Genomic DNA, 22,216 nt, shown 5'->3' on the forward strand with positions numbered 1-22,216 from the left:
TCTCCAAGTAAGGCCATAAAGTAAAGTTAGTTCTGTAAAGGCTTCTATGTATTTTTTTGGATCCTCTAAATAGGCTCAACCACAACTGGGACTGTTGGAATTTCTACTGAGACTGAGGCAACCCCTCCTTGGAAGGGTGCTTTGACTCTCAGCCTGTTCGGTTGGGAGCCCCAGGTACGGGGGCAAAGTTAGAAGGCAGGAGGGAGCTGAAGGTTTCACAGCACCCTTAGGACACAAGTCTGGCATGTCTTGAAGAGGGTATAAAGAGCAACACATATGGTGCTTCTACCCATTTCTCTTGTTTTCTAACTACTGTTTTAGTTGTAAAACAGTAATAATTGAGACCTTTCAACCAGTCAGTGTTCCCTCTTCCAAAGGATACTGTGGCCATTCAGTATCACAGAAGATCAGGTGTGTCTTTTTTTTTTAAACTCGGGGGATCAAACTTCTCCCAGTTTTTTAAAAATACATTTTAAAGGAGTGGTTATGAAACCGGAGCTAACCAGAGCTAAGAAAAAAGCGTCATCCACAGCCGTGGCTTCTTTCCTCTGGAGACGTCCCTCTCTGCTCTAGATGGGGGTGTAGACAGACTTCCCACGGAAGCTTTCCTTCCCTGGTCGGACTTAGTCTGTCCCTTACTGACGCAGGCATCTTACTCGTCCCTCCCGGTTCTACCACCAAGGCGGGGTGGAGATGCACCAGGGGTAGACCTGATGGCATCGCAAATGGATTTCGAGTTCCTTACCACTAAGACCTTTGTTTGATTTGCCCTTTTCTCTGATGCCCCCCGGAGTGTAACAGAGTAGCTCTCCTGGAATGTTTCCCAAGCTAGGACCACCAGGGGAAGCGTCCGTCTTCCATGTGCTTGTGCGCATTTCTGAGTTACATTGCTGACCGCAGTAGAAACGGTGAGTCATCAAGGGACGAACAACAACCAAGATGTCCCTTCTGAGTGTCACCACGCCGGTATAGCAAAAGAGGCGGTGGAGGGCTGGCCAGAGAGGAAAAAGTGATTTTTGTTCTCGAGCTACTAGGGCCAATCCTTCCAGTTCATTTCCACGGATTCCACACACACAGAAGATATCTAAGGATTTGAGACAAAAGCCGTCAGAGAGCCTCCTCGGATCCACTGAGAGCTAGCACTGCCAAAGGAAGAAGCCCATTCATTGTACTTCCAATCTGACCAGATCCTGCAATTCCTGACCTGTGTTCTCAAAAACCTCATGGTCATCAGCAGTGCTTCTATCCATATAGACAGGAGGCACAGCCGTGATGAAGACTCACTTTCAGGTCGCTGGCCCCTGAGGCAGGCAGCCAAGAGCGTGACCTCTAGCCTGAGAGACGTTCTTGGGGCTAGAGCTTCGCCTTGCTCCCAAACGTGCTCCTGTAACTCGGCTCGTAGCAAGGCTAGGCGCTTCCATACATGGGGTCTAAGTAAAAGTCCATAGTAACAGCATGGATCGCAAGTCCCTTGAAAGTCCATGATCTAACAGATTAGGTTAGTAGTTCTAATTCCCGGGCAATTACTATATGGTCAAAGCGACCAGGAAAAGCTGACCGAGGAAGGGAAGTTCAGTCCACACGCTTCGCCCATTTCTGGCTGCTCCCCTTGCAGGGACATTGGGTGTTTCCTGGCGTGGGCAGGTTGGTATAAACCCTCGACAAGGCACCCTTTCCCGGGACTGCCTTCAGTCATTGTGAGGCGCCATGAAACCGCTGAGAAGGGCTCTTCACTTGCTTCGTGCGGAGTATGTCATTCATTCACGCAGGCACACTGAAGCGTTAGTAAAGCAGAACACGTGTATACTGAGAAAGCAGAGAGGTCAGCGCTCTGAGTGTTCTTGCCTTGTCCTGAAGATCCCGGACGAGCCCCCAAGGTGATAGCTTACAGTGGACGGTGTCGGATTTGTCATCTCTGAAGAAGATGATTTAGCTTTGGGACCAGGGACCAGGCTTGATCACTCAAGAGCTTTTGTATATCAGAGTTTTATTGAAATATGAAAAGGGACAGAGAAAGGTTCTAACATAGATATCAGAAGGGGCATGGAGAGTGCCCCCACATTTAGGTCTTTAATCCATAAAATTGTAATCTTGTTTTTATCCTCTCAGGATTAAATTTATGCAAATCCAAGGAGATAGGTTTTTTTAGGTTCTTTTTAATATGTCTCTTCTTGAATCTCGTTCTTGGCATGCTTTTATTTTTTTAATGGAAAATTAAGCCTTTTTTACCATGTTGTCCCTTAATTAGTTGTTAAAGTAATGAAGCCTTATTATTCTGCGTAATTTATTGAATACAATGAAGCAGTTAGTCAGTCACTGGCAGTTTTTCAAAGGAGGTGGGCCAAGATGCCAACCCACTTCTTTCGGTGCTCCAGCCCTTAGAGTTGTGTGTTCCAGGGATTTGCTAATTACTAGCTGGCACCTGATTTACAAGGCGGGAAAGACTGAGCTCTTGAATGGTGGCCACTGATTCACAGGCAGGGCGGAGCGTGTGCTGGCTTCCAGCCTTGACTTCTGGCATGCAGACCCTGCTGCTTGGGGAAAGAAGACTTGATGATGGCAAGGAGCCTGTGTGCTACCTTTGGCATGCTCGCCAGATGTTATCACTGTTGTTCTTAACCGTCACTTTAGTGCTGAGCAGCTGACAACTGCTAAGTAAAATATATTATTCCAGTTGAATATGTCTGTTTTCCTATTTGACTGTTTCTTTGTCCATCCATCCCTTCATATTTCCATTGGTCCATCCATTCAGCTGATACTGGATTTAAGCCATCAACGAATGGTCTGTAATTAACCTCTGAAAGCACTGTTTAGAATTGAGGCTGGGAAACATTTTCTGTAAAGGGATAGGCAATAAATATTTTAGGTGTATAGGCCAGGATGTCTCTTGGAACTACTCAGCTTTGTTGAGGAAGGGCGAGAACAGCCATAGGTAATATGTAAATAAACAGATGAGGTTGTGTGCCAAGAAAACATTGTGTACAAAAGTGGACTTGCCTTGTCTTGGTTTAGACAGTTGGAAGTATCTGACTGAATGAACCTACTTTGTGTGCTACACACAAGCACACACAAAGGAAAAAGCCTTTAAAAGTGTTTCTGATGCTCTTCTAACAGCTGTGTGTCAGGCTTCTTGGCTTAATCGTCATCTGTGTTGAGGTTTACCCACAAAAGTCGTTTTATAAGTTTTACTATTTTATTTGTTCATTTATTTCATTAAACATACTGATGATTTAAAACGTTCATTTCTCTCTCGCACTGGTTAAAGACAAGTCATTGGACTAGAAATATACAGAAATGCAAGGAATAAAATTTTCTACCGTATCACTGATAGCAGCACCATTAAATTTTATAATTTTTAACTTACAAATATGATTTCAAGACTATACTTTTGATGTGAAAATATGACCAGTATATACTGTTGAGTGGGAAAGGAGATTATGGAAGGGTTCTAAATAGCATGTACAGTGTGATTATATTTGTGGAAAGAAAACAAGATTTACATATGTCTTTGAACTGTGCAGGTCCGTCTATATGCAGATTTTTTGACAGTACCCATTACTGTGTTACTACAGGGCCAGAGTTGGTTGAATCTGAGGATGAGGAGGATCAGCTCTAAGTTGTATGCAGATATTTGACTGCACAGAGTCCTCGCCCTTAGCCATAATATTGTTCAAGGGTTAACTGTGTATGCATACTTACGTACTGTGAATATCTGAAAAGATAGTGAATCAGCCAGCGTTCTTAATCTTTAAGTGATGAGATCAACTTTGTCCAATATAAGCAGGAAAGATTCATTAAAGGATAACAGGTAGCTCAGAGATCCCTGGAGTACCTAAGAACCAGGGTTGTGTGTGTGTGTGTGTGTCTCTGTGTGTCCTCAGTCATGTCCAACTCTTTACGACCCTAAGGATTGTAGCCCGCCAGCTCCTCTGTCCATGAGATTTCCCAGGCAAGAATACTGGAGTGTGTAGCCATTTCCTTCTCCAGGGGATCTTCCCTGCCCAGGGACTGAACCCATGCCTCTTGCATTGGCAGGTGGACTCTTTACCGCTGAGCTGCCAGGGAAGCCCTGTGTATCTAGATTCAGTACCCCAGATTTCACTGCGTGACTGGTGTTGCACAGATATCCCAGCAGATGGCCGTGGACATGGGACTGGGTAGATGTCTGAATCGCTGACCCCACTGAGCTTGGACGCTGGGTCTGCCGCCACAGTTGCCAGGATTCTGGAATGCTTGCTGGTCTCTTGTGTCATTGGCTTCACAGTCTGTCATGGGCGGGAGCATTTGATGGGCAGAGCCCACATTTCATGCCCTAGCTGCATGGGAAGCTGGGAAAGTGAATATGCAGACCTGACTTCTGTAGTGGACAAGGGGCCCTGCTTCATAAGGATCATAGGAAGATATTTAAGGTCTTGTCTTAGAGATATTTAAGATCTTGTTATCTTGCTGGACAACAGCAAGAGTGAGAGCTTTCCACTGCAGACACCCAGGAAATTGTTGGCATTGATTACTTCTGGACAGTGGAGTTGGAAGGGCTGACTGGAGAGCACAGGGAACCTTTTAGTTTACTCTTCTGTGCTCCTTGAATTAAAAAAAAAAAAAACTCATATAATTTGTACAGCAGAAATTAACACAACATTGTAAATCAACTGTAATAAAATTTAAACAAAACAAAAAAAGGCAAATTCATATAACAATGATAATGAAAGGACTCTGGGGGAAAATGAAGAAAAGGGAGTGACCTTTATTTTCTTATCTCTTCCATTGTTATCCTGCTTCATGTGGTAGTTCAAGAAGACTTCCCATCATCGTGGGAGCAATTTGGTTTACTCAGTTTCACTTAAAAAATCATCATACCATTTCCTCTTGAGTTTGACCAACTCTTGGTTACTTGCACTTTGCTGGGCAGAGATATCATGAAATGGTTTTCTCTGGGATACCAGTGATGTATTCTTCCTTTGGCTTGGTGGAGCTGATTCAGTTTGTCTCTGAGGTCTACAGAATTCAGAGTTGAAAACTGAGGTGTTGTCATCTGCCGTGGTTGGTGAAAGTGTCCATAGCTGCAAGACGCAAAAATAAAATATGCTTAGAAAGTAGGCCATATTATGTGTTTTTTTTCCTGTTTTTCAAGCACTCATCAATTTCTTTACTCTTTGATAGAAAAGTTATCTGAGAACTTAATTCAGTCCAATAAAGTTTTAGCAGGCATATTAAAATCTTTTTAAACTTTATTTTTGTATTGTTTTATGTTTATAGAAGAAGTATGAAGACACTACAGAGTTCCCATATACCCCTTTATTTGCACCTTATGTGTGATATACTTGGTATAATTAATGAACCAATACTGATGATATTATTGACATTATTATTGACTAAATAACAGACTTTATTAGAATTTTCTTAGTTTTTCCCTGTAGCTGATTTGATTGTACTTTTTCATCCATGTAGTGCTGTCATATAGTAATTCTATTTCAGTTATGAATAACTTCTGGAATTTGGAGGAAGAATAAATGAAATAAAGCTTTGCCACAATGAAGTTCTTATATTCTTTTTGCATAAATGTCACATAAGGATAACTAACCTTACTTTTTTTCCCCCCCTCGTTTTATGTTCAGTGGAGCAGGTTCCTGTAGAGCCATACAACATCCCCCTTTCCCAAGCTGAAGTCATCCGAGAAGGGAGTGATGTTACTCTAGTTGCCTGGGGCACTCAGGTCAGTAACCATTACAGCAATGGTTATGCCATTGGTAATGCCGTCTTGTGTGTGGAAGCTCTCATTAAAAAAAAAAAATTATTTATTTTTAATTGGAGGATAACTGCTTTACAATATTGTGTTGGTTTTTACCAGATATCAACATGAATCAGTCATAGGTTTACCCATGCCCCCCTCCCACTTGAACATCCCTCCCACCTCCCTCCCCCATCCTACCCCTCTAGGTTGTTACCGAGCCCGAGTTTTGAGTTCCCTGACTCATACAGCAAACTCCCATTGGCTGTCTATTTTATATATGGTAATGTATGTTTCCATGTCACTCTTTCCGTACATCTCACCCTCTCCTTCCTCCCCACTGCACGCCCCCACCCCTAGCTGTGTCCCTAAGTCTGTTCTCAATGTCTGTGTCTCCATTGCTGCTCTGCACATTGGAAGCTCTCATTTAAAATTCTGATTCTCTGAAGCATGAAAAATGTCTCCCTTATTTGTCATATTTAAATCTTGTTTGATGCTCTATCTGTATCCGGTACTGATTTCTGGTTGAAGGCAAGATGCCTTTCCATTCATATGCATATGGTGAAGCCTTTAAAAATACGTTGATGGTTTACAAAAATGTGTTCATTAGACACTTTCTTTTGAAGCACACATTAGGCGTCCTCACTACTTGTTGCTGCTTTTGACATCTTCCTTTTTTGGCCATTATTCTTATCATTCTATTGAATTAAAGATTTAAAAATTCTGTAGTGCTTTAGAATTTTCAAAAGTTTCACGCACAAGACTTCATATAATCCCATAAAAATCCCTCCTTTTTTATCCCCCATCCCTGTAGGTCCCCTCCGTGCTTCTCTCTCCTCACAGGTAGCCACTAGTGTGTTCTCTGGATCTGTGAGTCTGCTGCTGCTTCTGTTTTATTTACTAGTTTGTTGGGCTTTTTAGATTCCACATGTAAGTGATATCCTGCAGTATTCTCTGTCTGATCTTTTTCACTTAGCGTAATGCCCTCCAAGTCCATCCATGTTGCTGCAGATGGCAAAATTTCATTCATTTTTTTTTTTATGGCTAAGTAGTGTGTATCTGTCTATCTATCTATCTATCTCTCTATCTGTATTTCACAGCTTCCTTATCCATTCTATTGATAGATACTTAGGTTGCTTTCATACCTTGGCAATTGCAGATAATGTTGCTATGACCAGTGGGTTACATGTATCCTCAAAACGAATGTTTTTCTTTTTCTTTTTTGTATGTATACCCAAGAGTGGAATTGCCAGGGCATATGGTAGTTCTGGTTTTAGTCTTTTGAGGAACCTTTGTACTATTTTCCAGAGCGGTTTCACCAACTTACATTCCAACAGTGTACAAGGGGTCTCTTTTCTCCTTTTCCTTGCCAGCATTTGTTATTTGTGTTGTTTTTGATGATAGCTATGCTGACAAGTGAGAGGTGATATCACGTGGCTTTGATTTGCATTTCCCTGATGGTTAGTGATGTTTTCATCCCATCTGTTTCCATCTCTTGTGATTACTTTGCTGGCTACATGGACCCATCCACTGGTTTAGCCTCATTATTTCATACCTTCCCCTAGTGAGCTGATCTGTCTTAGTTTTCCTCAGAGCTTATTATCATATGCTCTATTTCCAAACTTTTAAGCTCAGGACTCATTCTCTGGCCATAGCCTTCTATCTCTCTTTGGGACTGACAGGTATACACTACTGTTTATAAAATAGATAACCAACAAGGACCTACTGTTATACCACAGGGAACTGTGGTCTTTACTGTGTAGTGGCCTACATGAAAAAGCATCTAAAAAAGAGAGGATATGTGTATATGTATAACTGATTTACTTTGCTGTATACCTGAAATAACACAACATTGTAAATCAACTATTCTCCAATAAAAATGGAAAAAAAAATGATCAGTTTTTTTTTTCTGTGAAAAGGAGGTACTTCTTATTTTAGACAATTTAATATTGTAAAATACAAAGATGATCATGAAAATCACTTGCAATCTGACCGCTTCCTTCTCTCTTCTGCACTTGATTTGTGGCCTGGAGAGCTGCAGCCCTCGAGGTTTCCCACCTCCTGTGGCATAACCATGCTGGTTGGTGGCCACATCTGGTGGTGCTGCCCATGGTGGGCTTTGCAAACCTTTCCTGCTCTCCTTGAGTCCCCCTTAAAAATCTCACCCTCGGTGTGTGTCCTTGCCGCTCCTTTTACTAGATACGTTAGAGAGTGTTGGGTGGTAACTGCAACTTGCTTTTCCTTCACGCCATCACCTCTGCTGCCAGTCATTACCTCTTTTTCTTTTGTTTTCCAAGAAGTGTCTGGTTTTCACAGCTACCTTCTGTTTCAGAATATATTCTGTTTCTCCTTCTCCAGGACTGCTTGCTATTCATCAGCTGGTCCCCCTCTCCTGTGTCTTCAGTTTCTCCTTTCCATGTCCTTCTTATTAAAAACAAAATGTGTCTCTCTCTTTTCTATTTGAAAAAATACTTTTCTCTATGTCACCTTTCCTTTAAATATCAGTATATCTTCCTCTTTTATCATTAAACTTGAGCAGCTACTTTCTATTCCCTATATTTAATTCCTTCATTATTCTTTAAAAAAGCTTACTTACCTATGAGTTCTGTTTCCTCTAGTTAAAACTATTTGTGCTAATATTGCTAATCTTTCTAATTGCTACATCCAGTCCTTATCTCATATTACTGTAGTATGAGACACCAACTGACTGCTGTCTTTATGAAGCCTTTCTTTAGTTTCTGGGATATATTGCCTTCTGGTTTTCTTTCTGTTTCTTTAACTATTTTTTCACTTGTTTTTATTCTCCACCTCCTCCTTTCCCCCTTTCTTCTTTCTTTTCCTCCTCTTCCTATTCTTCAGCTCATATTCCTCTACTTTCCTCTTTAATGTGGGTCATCTACAGGGTCCTATGATTTTTGCCCTTTACTTCTCCAACATGCCTTTTCTAGAAACTCAACCTATTCCTCTGGCTTGATTAACCTTCTCTGTGTTGGTATCTTTGGAATCAGTATCTCTGGCACTGACTGCTTTCCTTTTCTCAAAGAATCTCTTTCCAGCTGTTTTCTGGACATCTATATCTGATTATCTTGTTGGAGTACTGGGCTTCTACATCTAAAAGAAATTCTCCTAGCAAGTCAAGTCCCCTGACCTTAAACACTGTCTCTTTCAAGAATGTCAGAATTCACCTCGCTTTTCTCTGTAGTCACCCTCTGCCTGTTTTCCTGTTTTTTTCCAGGTTCATGTGATCCGAGAGGTGGCTGCCATGGCTCAGGAGAAGCTTGGGGTGTCTTGTGAGGTCATTGATCTGAGGACTATACTACCTTGGGATGTGGATACAGTTTGCAAGGTAAGAATATAGTGTTGGTAGTGTCCTTTCCTCTAAATCTGTTTACCAAAAACCCTTTCCCAAATTTGTTGGGTCCTTGCAAATAATTATTTTAAAATTGTGAGCTTCCTGAGCCTTTTCAACCGATTTTAAAACTTCAAAACTTATACCCTGAATGAAATGTATGAGCTTGCTGCTCAAGGAAACAAATCGCTTCAGGATTTTTCCCTCCCATGGTTCTGTGTTTAAAATATTACAACTCCTGTTCTGCATGCAGCCAGCTCGGGTTGACTTGTGTGCATAATGGGCCAGTGCAAATGAGACCATATCAGGGCTGTTGGAATCACCTGGGTTTTTAAACTTCTTATTGGTTATGGTTCAGTAAGCCAGGTTTAATACAGCCAGCTAAACCGTTTGGCTGAATTCTCATTTTGTTACTTCTCTGAAAGAGAAGTGAGGTGGATTTTTTTTTTTTTTAAAGCAACTTCTTTATATAACTTTAATAATGTGGATCACAGGTTCATGTTCTGTCATGGGATTCTGGCTGCTCTGATTTACAGTTTTCTAAGTAGTCTCAAGAACTTTGGCTTGTTGAGATTGATCTTGTTCTTACTGTTAATAGGATTCATGTAGTCCCCTCTCAAGAATATAGTTTAATTCTCACTTATTGGCTGTAACTGATATCTTTCACATTAATGTCTAGATGAGTTGGAGTGCATCTGTTACCAGATGGGTAGGTAAGGAAGGCTAAGTTCTTCTCTGTGTATGTGGTGATCTTATCTACTAAAGTTTAGGTCACATTGCATGCAATTTTTTTTGATCTACTTTTATAGCAAATGAGTCATAAGACTGAGAGTATTTCACGTTTATTATATTCAAGAGTTTTGGCATTCTTGTAGTTTTTATAGGCTGTTTCTTAGTATTACATAGAAATAATCTGCAGTTGCTGCTGCTATGAAAGTACAGCATAGGGTGTTTGCGCGTGCTTAGTCGCTAAGTCATGTCCAACTCTTTGCAACTCCATAGACTGTAGCCTCCCAGGCTCCTCTGTCCATGGGATTTTCCAGGCAAGAATACTGGAGTGGGTTGCCTTTTCCTTCTCCAATAGCATAGGGTGTTTTTAGGTAGCGATTGTTTGATAATTTAGAGGAAGATTTAAAGTTTGTTCAGTAAATGTTCAGTAGACGCACTGGACACTGTGGAATCACTTGAGATGATTACAAATGGCTTCAATAATATTCTAAGTCCTTATATTTATAGTTTTCATAATAAAGGGCAGTATTTTAGGTTGAGCTACTTGTAACTACATGAAAATAACACTTTTAGCAGGCATTTTCAAGTCATGTCAGACATTGTTTCCTTTCAAATAGCCAGTGTTCGAAATTATGGTTAAACCCAGGCTGATAACCTTTGCCCCAGAGGTTGGGCAAAGGTTTGGGTTTCTTGTTTGCAGTGTGTCTCCCTGACTTGGGGGTTTTATATTTATAATGTGAATGGTGCTTTTGCATGAGCACATGATGCTATGTCATGGTGCAGTGGAGAGTACTGATGTATGGTTGGAACACATATTTACATGGGTAAACCGTATTTAAATATTTATATACATTATATAGTCAAAAGATTTGAAGCAGCTTATGATAAATGCAAATGAAGTAACACTCCAGTTAGTAACCATGAAAGTAAAGTGAAAAGAAGTAGAGGAAAAAAGAAGTGGAAAACTATTTTTATGTCAATTTGTGTCTATGAGCATTAACCCTGTCTCCACCCCTACCCTTTATTAAATCTAGTGGGTGCGTCTTTGTAGGATCCTGGAATGTAGACCCTGTTCCTTAGGACTCTGTATGACTGGAGATGATGAAAGAGGAGGCTAAAAGCCTCTACTGAACAAGGAAGAGATGCAGCGAACCTCTGACTGATGCTTTCATCGTGTTATTTTTCCAGCTGATGACCCTCCAGTTATAGTAGTGAAGGCCAGCTTATCATTTCTTGATGACTTTGAGTATATTTGTGCCTCCCGTCATTGTTGATCATGGTACATCTTCAGTTTTCTTTTCATGCACAAAAGAAAATTTTTGATACTTGGCATCTTCTAGGAATCAAAGATGATTTTAAGAAAGAGGACCCTGTAACTAAACACTGATTTTAAAAATGAGATTTTTTTAAATAATAATAATTCAACTATTAAATAATAACTACCAAATAATAATTCAACTTTTTTTTATTTTTATGAATGCTATAGTAATCAAGATTTATGTCTATCTCTTTCCGTTAGTGCTGTTTTATTGGATGTTTTTGTCTTATGACAAAATTAGATCTCTCAGCTTTATTCATTACATGTTATTCTCAGCACCAAAATACATCGCTTGGAATACCTAGTCAAAAAAAGCCTATTAAAGGTAAACATAATTTATTGAACATAAACATTACCATACTGTGCATAGTACAAGGACTCTGGAACATTGGTTAACGTGGTCTAAATTTCACTATGGTTTTAAAACGTTGTCATACTTTTTGCTTAAGCTTTAAAGCGTTGTTTAAAAGTTATAAACTGGAATAGTTGCTTGGAGGCAGAACAACAGAGTTTTTATTTTTTAATTAATTTTTTATTGAGGTATAGTTGATTTACAATATTATATTAGCTCCAGGTGTAGAACACAGTGATTCAGAGTTTTTATAGATTATGTGCCATTTGAAGTTATAAAATATTGGCTACATTCCCTGTGCTGTGGAATATATCCTTGTAGCTTATTTATTTTATACATAGTAGTTTGTATCTCTTTTCTCCTCTCTTGCCCCTTCCCTCTCCCCTCTGGTAACCACTAGTTTGTTTTCTCTATCTGTGAGTCTGTCCTTTTTTTGTTATATTCACTAGTTTGGTGTACTTTTTAGATTCCACGTATAAGTATTTATCTTTCTCTGTCTGAATTATTTCACTGAGTGTCATGTGCTCCAGGTCCATCCAAACAGCCGGGTTTCTGATTGTTGCTCAGAGAAACTGTAAAGTTGGAGACTGGAGTGGGCCTAAGAACCATAGTCAGTTTATCTAGTCAGTTCTGAACCTGATATTAAACAGTTAAGCCGGAAGCCACTGGAGAGCAGAATAGAAATCCTTGAGTTTTGAAGTATTTAGGAGACAGAGACCTACGCTGAGGCCTGGGGGTTTCAGTAGGGGTAGAGTGGTCTAGGAACAGCAGTGATGAGGGTGCCAAGACCCGAAATGAGTGGTAAATTGACACTGACCTGCAGCTGCTCTTTACCTGCTCTTTACCAGTTTGTCTCAATTAGAAGCTGAGAATCCAGGTGTATAGAAACTTTGTTTCATGGGGTTGTAAATAGCTTAGTTGGTAAAGAATCTGCCTGCAGTGCAGGAGACCCCAGTTGGACTCCTGGGTCAGAAAGATCTGCTGGAGAAGGTTTAGGCTACCTACTCCAGTGTTTTCAGGCTTCCCTTGTGGCTCAACTGGTAAAAAATCTGCTGGCAATGTGGGAGACCTGGGTTCGATCCCTGGGTTGGGAAGATCCCCTGGAAAAGGGAAAGGCTACCCACTCCAGGATTCTGACCTGGAGAATTCCATGGACTGTATACAGTCCATGGAATTGCAAAGAGTTGGACACAACTGAGCAACTTTCACTCATTCACTCAAGGACAGAATTGGAAATTTGAAGGGTCTTAAATACATAGTCTCTGTCTCAAGATATTTGCCAAATTCTAGGGCTCTGTATGATGGCAGCTAAGCAGAATGATCTGAAATGCCAAGCTGTCACTTGACGCTGAAGTGACAAAGGCCCATCATACTTTCCACTGAAAGCTGTGGAGTCAGGTCTTTGTTTAGAGGCAGTCAGAAATAGATCACATCTTCCCAAACCTGCATGCACCTCTATCCCTCTCAGTTCCTTATTGAATTAATGTAATTTACCTTATGCTCTTATCTGCCTAGAGCAGGGAGGCATCTTCCCATCACCTGGAACCTTTTGTTGTTGCTGTTCAGCTGCTCAGTCATGTCTGACTCTTTTTGACCCCATGGACTGCAGCACACCAGGCTTCCTTGTCCTTTACCATCTCCTGGATCTTGCTCAAACTCATGTCCATTGAATCAGTTATGTCATCCAACCAACTCATCCTCTGTTGCCCTCATCTCCTCTTGCCTTCAATCTTTCCCAGCATCAGGGTCTTTTTAATGAGTCAGCTCTTGGCATCAGGTGGCCTAAATATTGGAGCTTCAGCTTCAGCATCAGTCCTTCCAATGGATATTGAGGGTTGATTTCCTTTAGGATTGACTAGTTTGGTCTCCTTGCAGTCCAACAGACTCTCAAGAGTCTTCTCCAGCACCACAGTTGGAAAACATCAGTTCTTCAGTGCTCAGCCTTCTTTATGGTCCAGATCTCACATTTGTACATGACTACTGGAAAAACCGTAGCTTTGACTAGACAGACCTTTGTTGGCAAAATGATGTCTCTGGTTTTTAATATGCTGTCTAGGTTTGTCATAGCTTTTCTTCGAAGGAGCAAGCATCTTTTAACCTCTTAACAATCAGCATTCAATAAAAAATTTTTTTGCAAAGTATATGAAGAGACAGGACCAACTGAGCAAAAACCAAGAGAAAAATAAAGCAATAGAAAGCAGAAATACAGGTGATCCAGATATTGGAGTTAGCAGATGAGGACATTATGATTATTATGGTTAGGAACATAGAGAAAAAAGAAACAAAAGAGGTAAGAAGGTATAGAATTAGTCTAGATAATTGAAGTGAGTGTGTATGTGTGTGTGTATCAAGCATTGTAGAACCAAAAAAAGATTTTTTTGACAGAACTCAATGGATGTGTTTAAAAGCATATTGAACTTAGCAGATGATACAATTAATGAACTAGAAGGCAAGTTAATAGAAAATGTCTAAACTGAAGCACAGGCAGGAAAAAAAATAGACTAAAATAGAAAAGAGCATAAAAGACATTTGTAATGTGATCAAAAGATCTGTTGTAGGATTGATAAAGGAGAAGAGAGAATGAATTGCTCAGATACAATATCTAAGAGTATTTGTCATGAAACTTTTGTAACATCAGCCCACAAATTCAAGATGCTTCATGAACCGCTAAGAGGGATATATTGAAAGAAAATTACACCCATATACTTGATGGAATGACATCTCAAATTGCTGGAGATGCCAACCTAGAATTCTCTACCCAGTGAAAACATTCCTTTAAAATTGAAGTGAAATAAATAGACAAATAGAATTTGAGAGAATTTATCAGCAGTGCATTTTCACTAAAAGATATAATGATACATGTTGTAATCTCTAGAGTAACAACTGAAATAATAGTGAAACTGTATATCCTGCAAATTAAAAAGGGAAGTGTAGATTGATAAAAATATTGACTAGACCACAAGAAAGAGAGGAATACATGTGCAAAAAACAGTTGTGTCAATAGAAAACAGTAAGATGACAGATAAAAATCCAGGTATTTTTGTAAAGATTAAATGTAGATGAATTAAATAATTCAAGTAAAAGACTGAGATTTTCAAACTTTATTAAAAAATGATAGTGAAGATGACAGATAAAAATCCAGGTATTTTTGTAAAGATTAAATGTAGATGAATTAAATAATTCAAGTAAAAGACTGAGATTTTCAAACTTTATTAAAAAATGATAGTGATAAATGTGCAGCTTAAACGAGATATACTTTAGGGACTTCCCTGGTGGTCCAGTGGCTAGGACTCTGTGCTCTTGGTGCAGGGGGCCCGGGTTCAGTCCTTGGTCAGGGAACTGGGTCCCATATGCTGCAGCTAAAATCCTGCATGCCACAAACAAGGTCAATAGTCTCATGTGACACAGCTAAGACCTGGAGCAAATAAATAGTAAAAAAAAAAAAAGAGAATAACAAATTAAAAAAAAGAGAAACATACCGTAAGTATGAGGACACAAAAGTTAGAAAAGTATGGAAAAATAAAGCTGCTATAGTTATACTAGTTTTGAATAAAATTTTAAGGCAAGAAGTGTTACTAAAAATAAAGAGGACTGTTTCATAATGCTGAAGGGATTCATTGACCAGAGGATGTCACATTCTTAAATCTGTCATGTCCTTAATAGCATAGCTTCAAAATATATAAAGCCAAGGAAGCAAAATCAAAGGAAATAGACATATCCACAATCACAGTGGGAGACTTTGACCCCTCTCTTAAGGGCTGATCAGGCAAGCAGACAACATCAGTAGTATGGAAGATCTGAACAGTTAGTACACTTGTGCTCATTGTGTACCCAACGATGCAAGAAATCAGTCTTTTTAATTGAATATAGAACATTTGTCAAAAGTGACCAGATGCTAGGACATAAATATAACCTTATGGGTTTCCCTTGTGGCTCAGATGGTAAAGTGTCTGCCTACAATGTGGGAGACCCGGGTTCAATCCCTGGGTCTGGAAGGTCCCCTGGAGAAGGCAGTGGCAACCCACTCCAGTACTCTTGCTTGGAAAATCCCTTGGACGAAGGAGCCCGGTAGGCTATAGTCCATGGGGTTGCTAAGAGTCAGACAAGACTGAGTGACTTTACTTTACTTCAAATATAATCTTAACAAATTTCAGAGTTTGAACTCATTTAGAATATGTTCTCTGACAATAGTAATATTCAGTTAGAAATTGAGAGGGAAAAAAAAAGACATCCAGAAAAGCCCCAGTTCAGTTCAGTTCAGTTGCTCAGTCGTGTCCGACTATTTGCGACCCCATGAATCGCAGCACGCCAGGCCTCCCTGTCCATCACCAACTCCAGGAGTTCACTTAGACTCACGTCCATCGAGTCCGTGATGCCATCCAGCCATCTCATCCTCGGTCGTCCCCTTCTCCTCCTGCCCCCAATCCCTCCCAGCATCAGAGTCTTTTCCAGTGAGACAACTCTTCGCATGAGGAGGCCAGAGTACTGGAGTTTCAGCTTTAGCATCATTCCTTCCAAAGAACACCCAGGGCTGGTCTCCTTCAGAATGGACTGGTTGGATCTCCTTGCAGTCCAAGGGACTCTCAAGAGTCTTCTCCAACACCACAGTTCAAAAGCATCAATTCTTCGGCGCTCAGCCTTCTTCACAGCCCAACTCTCACATCCATACATGACCACAGGAAAAACCATAGCCTTGACTAGACGGAATTAAATAATTTATATTTAAAGAGCCATGGGTTGTAAAAGAAAAATTGCAACAAAAATTAGAGAAGATACTGAACTGGATGGTTATGAAGATACTACCTATCAAAAGTTTAATGGCTCGGCTAAGCTCATGCTCAGAGGGAACTTTATAGTTGTAGATACATTTATTTAGGAAAAAAAACAGTAACAACAAAATTAATCTCAGTTTCCATCTCCAGAAAAAAGATCAAACCTAGAGAAAGACAGAAGAAATTAAATAATACAGAGTTGAAATCAATGAAACAGAAAATGTGCAATAGATGTATTTAATGAACTTCAGATCTTTGAAGAGACTAGTATACTTGATAAACTTTTAACAAGACTATTTGAGTAATACACCTGATAAATCTTTAACAAGACTAATGAAAAACATGGATCAAACAAAGTGACAAATACTAGGTATAATTAAGAATGATGGCAGAGTCTACAGACATTAGAAAGGCAATGAAAAGGTATTATGAATAATTTTACAAATAAGTTTTGGTTGAAATGGACAAATACCTGGGAAAATACAAATTTTTCAAAATTAATCAAAGAGGAATTAGAAAACCAGAATAGTCAGGTATCAAAGAAATTGAATCCATTTTTATCAAGCAAATACAAGCAAGCCCTAGGCCCATATGGCTTTACTGGGGAATTCTTTAAAACACAGCACTTTTTTCTTTTTTAATTGAAGTATAGTTGATTTACAGTGTTGTAAAACACAATTTAAGTAAAGTTTTGCAGACAGTAGAACAAGAGGGAAAACTTGCAGATTCCTTTTATATAACCAGCTTGATCTTTGTATCATACCTGTTTAGGGCTGTATATAAAACAAAAATATAGACACATTTTTCTTGTGAACACAGATGGGAAAATGAGAAACAGAACACTGGAAAATCAAATCCAGCAATTGAAAAGGCCAACATGAGGGTTTATTTCAAATGAGCAAGGGGTGTTTGAGACCGCATTCACAGAGGGGTTGATGCAATTCCCCACATGAACAGAAAATGGCAAAAATAATCTTATTGTCTTGCTAATACAAAAAAATTGATTTGTTAAAAGTCAAATTCATTCATGGTTCAAATATCTTAGCAACGTACAAATGTGAAAGGGAATTCTATATTAACTTGGTAAAGAGTCACTTTATCTTTGTTTTATAAATAAGATTTAATCTGATTAAAAATAGGTTTATCTTATATCTATAAAAATAGCTATAAAAAGCCTGTGGACAAAATTTCCCAGTGAAATTTTGACAGTTTCCCCCTTGAAATCAAGAGTGCAATAGGATCAGTTCAGTTCAGTTCAGTCGCTCAGTCATGTCCGACTCTTTGCAACCCCTCATATTTAAAGGCAAGAGACATGACAGTTATATGGATTGAAAAGGAAGAAATAAAACTTATCCATAGATAACATGACTTGTTTACAAGAAAGATCAGTAGAATCTACAGGAAGATTATTGGAATTAAATGAATTTACCAAGGTCCCTGGAAGCAAGGTCAATATACGATTGTATTTTTGTATATTGATTGTCAGTACAATCAATTGTATTTTTATATACCAGCCACAGAAATTGATACTTAAAATTTGATAATAATGGAAGTGTTTGAAATTAATTTGAAATATAATTAATTCAGAAGTTGATAATATTGTTAAAAACATCAAAAACCAAACACCTAGGGAGAAATGGAGTGATATGTAACCTCAAGTATAAAATTGTGCAAAGTAAGAAAGATATTTACCAAAATGTAGAAAGGACATAGTATTCTAATTATTGCTTTGGCTATTCTTGGCCTTATAGTCTTGAAGAAGAATAAAGCTAGAGGAGTTAATAGTCAAATATGTTATAGGCAAAATGTGTTGCAAGGTTGTAGGAATTACAACAGTGTATTGGTGTAAAGGTGGGCATATAGACCAATGGAACAGAATAAAAAGTACAGAAACAGACCTGTTGGTTGTTTGATTTGGGACAAAGGTGATTGCAGTTCAGAGAAGACAGATGGACTTTTCAGTAAATGGTGCTGTTTTGGATACCGCAGAAAATAATTATGTTAACCTGTAAAACACAAATGTCAGTTTCAGAAAATTGCAAATCTAATTGTGAGAGAGAATATGATAAAGCTCTTGGGAGAACAGATGAATGTCTTTATGATCTTGTACAAAGATTTCTTAACTAGAACAAAACAAAACAAAAATGCAGAAATGCTAACATTAAAATAAATTGTTGAAACTGGATTTCATTAGTTCAATTTTGTTAAGAATTTATTGGGAATTCTCTGGTGGTCCAGTGGTTAGGACTCTGTGCTTTTACTGATGAGGGTGTGGGTTCAGTCCCTGGGCTGGGATCTAAGATCCCACAAGCCATGTGGTGTGGCCAAAAAAATACAAAAAATAAACGAACGAGAAACTTATTCATCAAAAGGCCTCAAAAGTACATTGACACACTTGGAGAAACTTAATGGAAATTTATGTTCAGAAATATAGACTACTGTTACAATCAAAAGAAACAAAAGACATCCGAGTAGAAATATGGATGCAAGTCTTGATAAGTTATTTCATGAAAGAATATATCCAAATGACTGATAAACATAGGGTAAATTGCTCAATTTCTTTAGACATCAGAACATGCAAATAAAAACCGCAATATTGTTGTTTAGTCGCCCAGACATGTCCAACTCTTTGTGGCCCCATGGACTACAGTACTAGGCCTCCCTGTCCCTCACCTTTTGCCAGAGTTTGCCCAAGTTCATGTCCATTGCATTAGTGATGCCATCCAGCCATCTCGTCCCAAATACGATGTGATACCATTAAACACACCATTCTGGCTAAAATGAAAAGTACTCCTCAGAACCAAGTATGGCCAAGGATAGAACAATTTATCTTTCATATATTGCTGTTGGGGATATTAATTTGTTACAACCATTTAAAAAATAGTTGGGCATTATCCAGCTGATTGCTATGACCCAGAAATCCACTCCTATGTATATACCCAACAGAAGTTTATAAAAGATAAGCTCAAGAATGTTCATAGTGCTTCACACTATTAGATGCACACTAGCCAGAAGATGGAAACATTATCATAGGATATTGTTATGCAGTGAAAATAGATTACCAACAAATTTAATGGAACAGTGTGTATGCACCTCATAAACAGTTTGACTTAAAAAAGCTAGATTTGAATGAGTACATACTGTATGATTCCGTTTATATAGTGTGCAAAGACAGATACAACTCATCTGTGGTGTTGGAGTCAGGTGAATGTCATATGGTGGTTAATCAGGAGGGGGCCTGAGAAGTACGGGATGCTGTAACAGTTTCTTGTTCTGGGTGCTGGTTATATAGGTTCAATTTTGAAAACTGAGCAGAGCACTCATTTATGTGCTTTTTGTGTGTGTGTGTATGTTATCCTTCAAAAGAAGGTAAAAGAAGAAAAAAAATGAAAATGCAGAAAAAACACTGTTCGCACTGATTAGTGTCTTTGAATTTGGGTTGTAGTGGAGTTTGTGTAGACTCAGGGAAAGCTGTGGTGTGCTCTGGCCAAGGTAAGTTTCTCTTGTCATTAAATGTTGTTCTAGTCCAGCTCAGCTGTCACATTGATGAGAACAGGAACTCTCATCCCAAGAGCGGTAGCTCTGCTCTTCCCAGGAATGAGGACAGTGGCTAAGTGCTGTGCCTTAACACTAAGTTAAGGGCTGGAATGGTCTTCCCTGCTGAGATACAGACCTCATTCAAAGGCATTTAGAAGTGAAATGCAAGCTAACAAAGCAGTGGACAGGCTCAGAGTTAGCCCTTGAGGTGCTGTCCAGCTGGAAATGAAGATTCTTTTTTAATGAGTAGAAATTCAGAGTAATTGCCCATGAAAAACAAGAATTTGATTTCGGTAGGAGAATGATGGGCTTTGAAAGAAACTCTAGATTTCAAGTATCATATGGGCTTCCCTGGTAGCTCAGCTGGTAAAGAATCCACCTACAATGCAGGAGACCCCATTCTGATTCCTGGGTCAGGAAGATCCACTGGAGAAGGTAGATTACCCACTCCAGTATCCTTGTGGCTCAGCTTGTAAAGAATCTGCCTGCAAAGTGGGAGACCTGGGTTCAATCCCTGGGTTGGGAAGTTCCCCTGGAGAAGGGAACGACTACCCACTCCAGTATTCTGGCCTGGAGAATTCCATGGACTCCATGGGGTTACAAAGAGTCAGACATCACTGAGTGATTGTCACTTTCACTCTCATTGTCATTCAGCTTAGAATACAACATTCAACACTGCAAAAAGGAATGAGAAATAACCATTTACAAAGTGTAGGTGATTTCCAGGAGAAAGATCAGTCACCTCAGATATGCAGATGACACCACCCTTATGGCAGAAAGTGAAGAGGAACTGAAAAGCCTCTTGATGAAAGGGAAAGAGGAGAGTGAAAAAGTTGGCTTCAAGCTCAACATTCGGAAAACTAGGATCATGGCATCCAGTCCCATCACTTCATGGGAAATAGATGGGAAACAGTGTCAGACTTTATTTTTGGGGGCTCCAAAGTCACTGCAGATGGTGATTGTAGCCATGAAATTGAAAGATGCTTACTCCTTGGAAGGAAAGTTATGACCAACCTAGATAGCATATTGAAAAGCAGAGACATTACTTTGCCAACAAAGGTCCATCTAGTCAAGACTATGGTTTTTCCAGTAGTAATGTATGAATGTGAGAGTTGGACTGTGAAGAAAGCTGAGCGCCGAAGAATTGATGCTTTTGAACTGTGGTGTTGGAGAAGACTCTTGAGAGTCCCTTGGACTGCAAGGAGATCCAACCAGTCCATTCTAAAGGAGATCAGTCCTGGGATTTCTTTGGAAGGAATGATGCTAAAACTGAAACTCCAGTACTTTGGCCACCTCATGTGAAGAGTTGGTTCATTGGAAAAGACTCTGATGCTGGGAGGGATTAGGGGCAGGAGGAGAAGGGGATGACAGAGGATGAGATGGCTGGATGGCATCATGGATTTGATGGACGTGAGTTTGAGTGAACTCCAGGAGTTGGTGATGGACAGGGAGGCCTGGCATGCTGCGATTCATGGGGTCGCAAAGAGTCGGACACGACTGAGCGACTGAACTGAACTGAACTGAACTAATAGAGAAAACTGACACCTGATTTTGGTATGCTTACACTTTAATTGAAGATTTTTTGTTGTTCACTTGCTAAGTTGTATCCAACTCTCTGCAACTTCATGGACTGCAACATGCCAGGCTTCCCTGTCCTTCAGTGTCTCTTGGAGTTTGCTCAAATTCATGTCCATTGAGTCAGTGATGCTATCTAACAATCTCATCTTCTGCCGCCCTCTTTTCCTTTTGCCTTTAAAATTTCCCAGTGTTTAAGATTAAATAATGCTAATTATTGAAATAAATAAGGGTCTTCCTTTATATCTTGGGAGTCTCTGATTTCTCTCTTTCTCTCCGGCTCTGCTTTCCCACATTTAATTCCAAAGCAGACCCTCCTGGCTTTGTCTGCACAATATGTACAAAATCTGACCACAGCTTCTACTGCTATTACCCTTGATCCTAGTCCAGACCACTAACATTTCTCACCTGGGTTTTGGCCACAACCTCCTAACTACTGTCCCTGCTTCTGTCCTATCCTTGCCATAGGCAGGGGTGATCCTTTGAAACGTGATTCATATAATATCCCTTCTAGTCTCAAAAGGCATCAATGTTTCCCATTCAACTCAGTGGAAAAGTCAAATTCCTAATCAAGGTCTACAGGGATTCACCTGATCTCACTGCTCTCCACACCTCACTGCCCATCCACTCTTCAGGAAATGCTCCTGGTTGATTCTTGTCAACTACAAATTGGCACTAGCCATATACTTCTACAAGAATTAAATCATCTGCTGCTGCAGCTGCTGATTTTCACTATCTCTTGAAAGAAGTTCAGGGTGGAGAGCAGAAGGGAAGCACTCTGTGCTTGAGAATAACTGGCAGAACAGGTCTTCAGACAGTTGGATATTTTCAGGAGCCGACTTTATGAGCCCAATTC

The 22,216-nt window shown here is 39.6% G+C and overlaps 1 protein-coding gene across 1 annotated transcript in view; it reads left to right on the forward strand.

The window, feature by feature from the left end:
* BCKDHB (branched chain keto acid dehydrogenase E1 subunit beta) overlaps positions 1 to 22,216 on the forward strand; it is a 269,312-nt gene that overhangs the window by 88,732 nt on the left and 158,364 nt on the right. The window contains exons 7-8 of the mRNA XM_027972306.2: positions 5,616 to 5,713; positions 8,964 to 9,074. Coding sequence (XP_027828107.2) covers positions 5,616 to 5,713; positions 8,964 to 9,074 — 209 coding nt within the window. The remainder of the gene's footprint in view (positions 1 to 5,615; positions 5,714 to 8,963; positions 9,075 to 22,216) is intronic.

Source organism: Ovis aries, chromosome 8 (assembly GCF_016772045.2).
Source record: "Ovis aries strain OAR_USU_Benz2616 breed Rambouillet chromosome 8, ARS-UI_Ramb_v3.0, whole genome shotgun sequence".
Lineage (NCBI taxonomy): Eukaryota > Metazoa > Chordata > Mammalia > Artiodactyla > Bovidae > Ovis > Ovis aries.